At 42.0% G+C, this 9,272-nt stretch overlaps 1 protein-coding gene across 1 annotated transcript; it reads left to right on the top strand.

Moving 5' to 3' along the window:
• The first annotated feature begins 98 nt into the window (after positions 1-98).
• rpl18 (ribosomal protein L18) lies at positions 99-8,925 on the top strand. Its single transcript, XM_051957416.1, has 7 exons — positions 99-219; positions 834-920; positions 1,411-1,518; positions 4,277-4,375; positions 4,463-4,586; positions 5,602-5,671; positions 8,806-8,925. The coding sequence occupies exons 1-7, from the start codon at positions 124-126 to the stop codon at positions 8,879-8,881; spliced, it is 660 nt and encodes a 219-aa protein (XP_051813376.1). The 5' UTR covers positions 99-123; the 3' UTR covers positions 8,882-8,925.
• The last annotated feature ends 347 nt before the right edge of the window (positions 8,926-9,272 follow it).

A 9,272-nucleotide genomic window follows, 5' to 3' on the forward strand; every position in this document is an offset into this window, starting at 1 on the left:
CAGTTAACACCCTGTATAACCTCTTTGTGTTAAATTAAAAAAAAATTGACTTTAAAAAGAAAAAGCTTCCCGCCGCTGGAGGCGCCATCTTTACTGTTCTCACTTCCTCCTGGCCGGAAGCGCATGCTCAGTGACCAATCAGACGGCTGGGATTTGAGCGCACAGTTTATCGCGAGACCTCGGCTCTTCCTTTTCCCTTTTCGCTCTGAGTCCAAGATGGTAGGTACCGCTAGCTGAATTTTAAAAACACGACAGCCCGACAATCCGCGGTCATCCTCTGAATTAAACCATCTCACCATCTTAGTGAAAACATCTCCATGGTTCAAACATAATTTACGATACAGTTTGGTCATGATTTCGTGTCATTTGAACACTGAGTGCATATTAGCTTAACCTCCGTAGAGCCGCCGTAGATGCTGCTCAGTGAACCGCCTAGAGCCTGGATTAAAATCAATTTAAATAGTCCAGAATGCTGAATGTTCTGTTTAAATCGGCGTTTAGTTTTTCTTGTGTGATTAATCTTGAAATTTGGCTAAACTTGACTCCGTAGGCTCACTAGCTGAGCTGCTAGAGTTAGCATTTAGCTGTAGCGTCAACGTGTATACCGGCCTCTGCTGCATGCTGAGCTACTCATGTGTATAAAAATAGTGTTACGAGTTTTTAATATGAATTTCTCCTTTTGTAATGTTATACGTGTTTTGGCAGCAGCTGGTTTAAGTGGCGATTAGAGTAGCTTAGATGTCAGAGATGTGAGTCCAGTTCTGTACAATGTTTTAGAGTTTAAAGGTGTTCTTTGTCAATGGATTAATACATAAATGTGTTTCCGTCTAAAGGGAGTCGACATCAGACACAACAAGGACCGTAAGGTGCACAGGAAGGAGCCAAAGAGCCAGGATATCTACCTGAGGCTCCTGGTTAAGGTAAGAGATGTTCGATGTCAGATTTATTTATATGGCACTTTAAAAGGCTATGGCCAACCAAAATTATCAACAATACGAGAACAATAGAAGCAAAACAGTGAAATAAAATAGAGGAAAAATCCATTCAAGGTGACTCTTCTTAGCCACAGGCCAAGGTGAACAAGTGAGTCTTTTATGCGTTAATATCCAGATTATTGACACTTTTATGCGTTAATATTCAGATTATTGACACTTTTATGCGTTAATATTCAGATTATTGACACTGTTGTGTGTTAATATCCAGATTATTGACACTGTTGTGTGTTAATATCCAGATTATTGACACTGTTGTGTGTTAATATCCAGATTATTGACACTGTTGTGTGTTAATATCCAGATTATTGACACTGTTGTGCGTGATGTTGACACGGTGCAGTAATATCAGCGGTAGCTGTGATTGTCTGGACTTTCTGGGTGAGTCGTTTCTGAGCATCCTGCTGGTTTCTCTCAGTTGTACAGGTTCCTGGCCCGTCGATGCAACGCTCCCTTCAACAAGGTGGTCCTGAGGAGACTGTTCATGAGCAGGACCAACAGGCCTCCCATCTCCATCTCCCGCCTGGTCAGTTCTCTTCATTTCTTTATTTATGTGGACGAGACATTGGCTGGTAATGAACATATGATCTCATAAGTTTACAGAAGGTTTCAGTAAATAAGCTGGATTCAATGCAAGGCTGACTTCTCTCCGTTGTCCCAAACAAACAAGAAAAATGAATGGAGAAGAATTAAGAGTAAATGATGCTCTGTCCTGTTTGACAAGTTTTCTTCACATCACCATGTTGAACCTCAAACTGTGATTTAAGGCATGTTTGAATGTGAGACGGTTGTTAGAATGGAACTGATCTGTAGTTTTTGAGCTGAACGATGGGCTGCAGTGATGTGAGATGGTCATAGGTGGATGTGGAGGCAGCTAGACTGAAGCTGGAGGTCTGAAATTAAGACTTTATTCATGTCACTCACAGAACACTTAATCTCACTAGACCTGATCTCTAGTGGCTGCTGGCACCAAGTTTAAATGCTCGGTATGGATAGACAGACGATAGAGTATAGATCTTTATGCCCATTGCTGAACAAACGGGCATTCATTAAAGCTGCTGTCCGGAGTTTCCGTTTGTTTTCAATTTATGTATCATTGTTTAACAAAGCTTAAATGTGTTAGTCTAGTTCGATACTATAATATAAAGTTAGTATAACGCGATATGAAAATTTATTCCTGAGCTCCGCCTTCCTCTCATAGACCCCCATGTTATTCCAAAAAGCGCCGGTCGCTGCCGACCAATCAAGTTCGAGCTTCAGCTTTGTCATGCTGTCAATCAACGGTTACGCGCACAGCAAGCAAGCCCATGCAGAGGTGGGCGAGCTACGCACTACGCAACCGCGCGGACATTTGTTTTGCTTGTGGAGGAGAGAGCATCAGGGATCAGCAACTTCCAGAAAAGTTACCAATCCCACGGCTTGTCGGGCCAAGAGACTGCAGGACGTTTTTTGGCTCGGGGTGCTCGCGTCGCTCCCCGACCACGGCCTCCATAGCCCGCCTGACGGCTTCGTTTAGATGCCCGACCTCTGGAGGAAGATGTTGGGGCGTCTGGGACATACTCTTCGTCAGAGGAGTCATGCAATTCTGAACTCTAGATAGAAATAAATAAACAATGTAACACATATACACGCGTAAATGCACTAAGTTTGATAAACAACGTCATCCAGAGGGATACACGAGTGTAATCACATATTGAAACTTTACTCGTTCGTCCTAGCAGATTCATGTTATTTTGGTATTAGGACAAGTTAGACTCAATACAGCATTCTAACGTAATTCCTTTATTATTTACTAAATGTACTAAATGTAGAAGAGGGGAAAACAGCAAAACAGGCGAGATGCTGCAGCACTCCGGGCACTTCTCTCATGTACTGCGCGCGTGCACAAATAAAGGGGTGAAATCAGAGGGAGGGACCAACAGTGTTCTGGGAGACGCTGAGATTCAAACTCCGGACAGCAGCTTTAATGTGCACTGTCCCTACCAAATAAAGAAATAAATACAAATAAATCAGATAGATACAGACTATAGATAAATGGATATGTTGGAACTGGATATGGACCGGTCTTCGGTATAACCTACAGCGTTTCATCGTTACATCACAACTGGTTACATGGAACTAGTTGATGAGTGGATGAATACGTCATCATGCGGCGCTATCAGACGGCTTTGTTTCCATTCTCTGGTTGTACTCCACCTTGGATTGTGCTGCATTCACTAACTTTTTACCTTCGTTATGGCTCCCAGCGTGAGTCAGACTCTTCTGATGCTGGAAGAAAAGGAAAGCGTCTCCATGGAAGTGAGATTAGACAGAATAAAACACTGGGAACAGAAACACCGACCAACATGGGTCAAGTTGTAGAAACAGGTCAACATATTGTAGTGACCCTCTGTGATGAATGAGTGAGACTTTATCTGGTTCTCTGCTGGTTTATGGAACCTTCACACAATTTTGTGTCTGGTTTCTGTCATTTTCTGTCTGGTTTCTGTCGTTTTCTGTCTGATTTTTGTCGTTTTCTGTCTGATTTCTGTCGTTTTCTGTCTGGTTTCTGTCGTTTTCTGTCTGGTTTCTGTCGTTTTCTGTCTGATTTCTGTCTGGTTTTTGTCGTTTTCTGTCTGGTTTTTGTCGTTTTCTGTCTGGTTTTTGTTGTTTTCTGTCTGATTTTTGTCGTTTTCTGTCTGATTTCTGTCGTTTTCTGTCTGTTTTTTGTCGTTTTCTGTCTGGTTTCTGTCGTTTTCTGTCTGGTTTCTGTCGTTTTCTCTGTTTTTTGTCGTTTTCTGTCTGGTTTCTGTCGTTTTCTGTCTGGTTTCTGTCATTTTCTGTCTGGTTTTTGTCGTTTTCTGTCTGGTTTTTGTCGTTTTCTGTCTGGTTTTTGTCGTTTTCTGTCACATTTTTGTCCTTTTATGTCTCATTTTTGTCCTTGTCAGACAATTGTACATCATTTAGAATGATTTTTAGCTTAGTTTTGCATAATTTTGGACAATTTTTAGCTCACAGAAGACAAATCTTCACACAGACTACTGCAGGCTGTAGCCAGTGCCAGAATTAGTAGAAAGTGAGTTGGATCAGTGAATCTTTGTTGTGTTTTAAGGTCAGGTGTGGTTCTTGTTTCCTGCTCGGCTCTGGTTGTTGCCTCAGCATTGATGCTAGAATCTGCTTTGGGTTCAAACTGAACGTTGTGTGGTGGATAAAATGCTGCTTTTTGTCTCTTATTCACCACAGGCTGATATTAAAGGATGTGTGATTCCTGTTTTTTAACCACACGTTAAACTTTCCTCCTTCAGATCCGTATGATGAAGCTTCCCGGCCGCGAGAACAGAATCGCCGTCGTCGTGGGAACCGTCACCGATGACGTCAGGATTCAGGACATCCCCAAGCTGAAGGTAAAGCTTATCATTAAAGTTTCCCTCCACAGACGTCGGTTAAATCCCACCGTCAGTCTCTGAACTCGTCCCGTTTGTTCCCCACAGATCTGCGCTCTGAAGGTCACTGATGGCGCTCGCCGCCGCATCCTGAAGGCCGGAGGTCAGGTGATGACGTTCGACCAGCTGGCTTTGGCTTCACCTAAAGGACACGGCACAGTGCTGCTGTCAGGTAAACAACGAGTTTATCTCCTACCTGGATGTTGGGAGAAACCAGACATATTCACAAACACAAGTTCTGCTTCTGTTCAGTCGTCCTGCCGTGTTTTTAACTTTAGGTGATGAGAGACCAGAAAGGATGATCTTCTGTTCTGAGTAGAAATGAGGAAACTGTTAGTTAGGAAAACCTCAACAAACTCATCCAGGTCCAGGTGATGGAGCTTCAGGAGAAACCAGCCGGACTTCTCTGGATGATGTTTAAAGAAACGTCTTCCACAGTAGAATATCTCCCCACAAGTCCTGTCCTTTTCCACAGTGTGAGCTGATCCGTTCCAGCCTCAGTGTTCTCAGCCATCCTACTTTTCTGTAACGTTTCCTGGCTGTAGCTAACTCCTGTAGTGACTGAGGATGAATGGATCAGAGCTCCGTGTGCTGGACAAACGGCTGAGGAACAGCATTCAGCAGCGTTTACTGTTTTCTGAGAAATTCAGAATATGTCGGCATTTAACTGGCAAAACTCTGGCTGATGATGGTTATTTTGAGAAGGTCCACTCAGAGCTAAGTTTTACTGGACATGATTCAGTTTAAGCTCGGCTGTTTTATTTTGTGGCAGTTCTCAGTAAGTCGTTCTGTTTGTTCTCTGAGGAGCATCTGGTGTCACAGCAGCTGAAAATCACCTCCAACAGTCCAGATATTCTGTTATTTCAGTGGTTTAGAGTTGAATTTTTGAGTTGTTTTGAACAAAAGAACTCCAAACTACTGTATTAACAAGGAGACATGGACGTTTTTGAACTTTTCTTTTGTCTCCTGTGTGTTTTAAACTGTTTGCACATCACTTTTAATTCTCACATTTTCAGGGTGGGGGGTGACACACGTCCACTGCGACATAAACTATTTTAAAGATGCCAGTAAAAGGTCGTGTCTTGGAGTGATTTTGCCTTTCTTCAGATCGTGACGTTGAACCTGCAGACTGTGGTTTAAAATGTGTTTGAATGTGAGGTTCTAATGTGTTGCTGTTTCTTCTCCAGGACCCCGTAAAGGCAGAGAGGTCTACAGGCACTTTGGACCGGCTCCTGGAACTCCTCACAGCCACACCAAGTACGTCCCAAACCCACTGATCTTACCCGTGATCAGTCTGTCAGGAGTTTAAAACGGGTTCTAGAGCTGCTTGATGGTTTGAATGATTCAGAGACTGCAAAAAGGAAAGTCATTCTGTTGTTAAGTCTTTGAACTGCCGCTCTGTCACTGTATCAGTTCATTCATAAGCAGCTAAATACGGGATTTTTCCTCCCTTAGTTTTAATCAGTGTTGAGGTTTTTGTGCAGTTAGACATTTAAACAGGGTTCTTTAGACACGGAACAATAAAAACAATCCATAAAGTCAGCACAGGAACGGCAATTTTCTGCGGATTTCCGCCGATTTAATTTCAAATTTGAACATTTCTGTGAATCGTCTAAATCCGTTGAGAATGGTTGTGAAATATGTAAAAATATGCGCGGTTCACCTGCCATCTTACCACGGAGTGATGTGTTCTCTAATCAGACACTGGGTCTGCTGTGGGGTTACTGGACTGACAGCCTGTGCTCTGGGAGGGGGAGAAGCTCACAGCAGCACCTGCTGCTGGTTGAAAACAGGAACTGCAGAATGATCCCAGTTTTCCTGTTAGTCTCCAAAACGGCAGAAAAAGTCACTAGATTTGTGGCGAGTCGCTTTTGACAAAAAAAAGTCTCTTGGACGCTTTGGAAAGTCGCTAGATTTAGTGAGAAAGTCGCTAAGTTGACAACACTGGCGCCGCGCTCCACATCAGCTCGTGCTTCTAGTGTGTGTGTGAATGAACTGATGACGTCAGGCCGGGCGTCACATAAAAACTCACAACTCCATTTATATCGGTTATAGTTTTCTCATTTTATGCGGAAATTGTGAAATCATGCGGGACCCACATATTTCTCTTTTTTTGTGGAAATGTGAGATTCTTGCGGGGATTATGCAGCTTTTTGGGAAATAATTGACCCCTCCATAATCAGCGGCATTTTGGTGATTAATGCGTGAATTCATGCGATCACATAATCGCGTTTTTCTGGAGGGTCTAAGAAACATTGAAAGAGAAGGAAATGGCTGCAAGAAAAGCCCACCAGCAGGAGTTGAAAAGGAAGGCTGTCCAGAGACTTACACAGATTTCTGCAAAGAGAAAATTGGCAAAATAGGAGTGTTACAATGAACTGACTTGTTTATAGTGTACATAGTAGTATAGAACTCATAGATTTGTCAAATATTTTGAACTGAAGAGAAAAGATTGAAGAACATGTCAGTGAACTTTTCATTAGATTTGCTGACTTAAACAAGTCTAGTATTATGTTTTTGATCATTTGTATCAGTCTAAATGACTTCTATTTTACTATAAATCTCTCAGCTTCAGCCCCCCCCAATAATTTTCAGCTGAAATCAGAATTTCCTGTTGCCGTGCATGTGAGCAGAATAATCGTCTAAAGAGGCCAAAAATACAGATTTAATAGTACTTTGAATAGAGTTCTTGCTAAAGTCACTGCACTGGAGGTGGGCTAATCTAATGCTGAGTAATCTGTTCGTTTCTGGATGAACCCGTCGTATCGTCCAGAAAATGTAAAAAATGTGGATCAGAGTTTCCTCAAATGTCTGGTTTAGTCCAAAGATCTTCAGTTTACTGTCACAGAGGAAAGAAACCAGAAAAGATTCACATTTAAGCAGCTGGAATCACTGAATTTAGATGATTTTATTAATAAATGACTCAAACGGATTAAATTATGACTTATTTTGTCTCTGAAAAGTCAAAAAATGGTGAAAAATGTCAACTAGTGGTAAAAGATGTTCAGTTTAGTGTCATAGAGGAGAAAAAAAACAGAAAATATTCACATTTAAGGAGCTGAAATCACTGAATGTCGTCTGATTTGACCAGTTATCAAAAATATGTGCACATTAATAGTTGGCAGCTGATCCGTGGATTGTTTCTGTTACTGTAGAATTGTTCTCATAATTCGGTCAATATGCTTAATATCCAGGAGTTATTATTGAAAATTACTAAGAAAAAAAAGACAAAAACACCAAAAAGAGATAAAAATGGCAAGAAAAAGGAACACCACCACCAAAAACAGATTGAAAATGACTAAAAATAAGCAAAACATCAAGAAGGTAAGAAAACAAATGCTTGAAGTGATCTTCATGAGCAGAAACGTTCTTTTATTGGTGTAAAATCAGCTGCTTTCAGGAAAGCTTTTAATGGGCTGCAGTCTGTAGTTTGGCCTCTAGATGGCGCTAAACCCCACATCTGCTGCTGTCAGCTCCATATTTGGTTGTTTACAAGCTTCTAAAACCTGCCGTGGAGATGATCCGGTAAATTCCAGCTCCATGTCGAACCTTCCAGGTGTTTGATCTCCGTCTGACGGCCGGGTTGTGATTCACAGGACGGTGGAAATAGCTCCCTGAAAGCTTCATTCACTCACTTCCTGTTTCACAAACACTTTCTGCCAGCAGTTTGGAATCTGTCGTTGGCTGTAAGAGAGTGAGGAGTTTTCAGCACCAGAAATCCTCTGTAGAAAGCTGTTCTAGCTTTTAGTGTTTCATGAATCATAATCCGATCTCCAGTAAAGCCACAGCAGAATAACCTGTAAACGAGCACGACTTCTAGTGGTTCCTTTGTTTTAGTGCAGAAGTGTTCACGTTTAAGGAATTATCTCCACAGAAGTCAGACTAAAACAACAAAAGCAAGACAAAATATTACAAAAACTAGACACAAAACAACAAAAAATGAGACAAATGACAAAAAACAAAACAAAGAGACAAAAAAGTTACAAAACAACAAAAAAGACTAAACAAAAACAAGACAAATATTACCAAAATGAGCAACAAAGCAAGACACAAAATGACAAATAAGACAAAAAAGGGCAAGCTTTAAAAATTCATAGTTTTACTAATTTACAATCTGCAGTTAATGTCTTCTCTGGAATTTTTACACTCTGAGGGCCGGATTGGACCCTCTGGAGGACCACTTTTGGACCACGGGCCTCATGTTGGACACCCCTGGTTTAAATTATTTCACAAAAAAAAGACTTTTTTTTAGGACTCAAGTTAATATCAATATAAAATCTCAATATCCCAACAACTGATAGTTAATGGAGGAAGCGATCCGAAGTTGCAGCTCTGTGTTGTAGGATGGGTTTAATAGCTGTGATATTTAATATTTATTTTGTCTTTTTCAGGCCCTACGTCCGCTCCAAGGGCAGGAAGTTCGAGAGAGCTCGCGGCCGCAGATCCAGCACAGGCTACAAGAACTAGACTGTTTGTGTTTCCATACAGAAATAAACCATTTGGCTGTAAGACATCAGGCGTTTGTGTTTTATTTCTGCTTCATAAATGCTTCCTCCATGACTTCAGCACTGTGACCAGGCAGCTGGTTTCCTCCGCAGGGAACACCGGGTGGAGCTGCAGCTTCTACCCGCTGTCAGAGCTCCGTTACCGGGATTGAACTGCAGCTTCTACCCGCTGTCAGAGCTCCGTTACCGGGATTGAACTGCAGCTTCTACCCGCTGTCAGAGCTCCAATACCGGGATGGAACTGCAGCTTCTACCCGCTGTCAGAGCTCCAATACCGGGGTGGAGCTGCAGCTTCTACCCGCTGTCAGAGCTCCGTTACCGGGATTGAACTGCAGCTTCTACCCGCTGTCAGA

Source organism: Acanthochromis polyacanthus, chromosome 12, assembly GCF_021347895.1.
Source record: "Acanthochromis polyacanthus isolate Apoly-LR-REF ecotype Palm Island chromosome 12, KAUST_Apoly_ChrSc, whole genome shotgun sequence".
NCBI classification, from domain to species: Eukaryota; Metazoa; Chordata; class Actinopteri; family Pomacentridae; genus Acanthochromis; species Acanthochromis polyacanthus.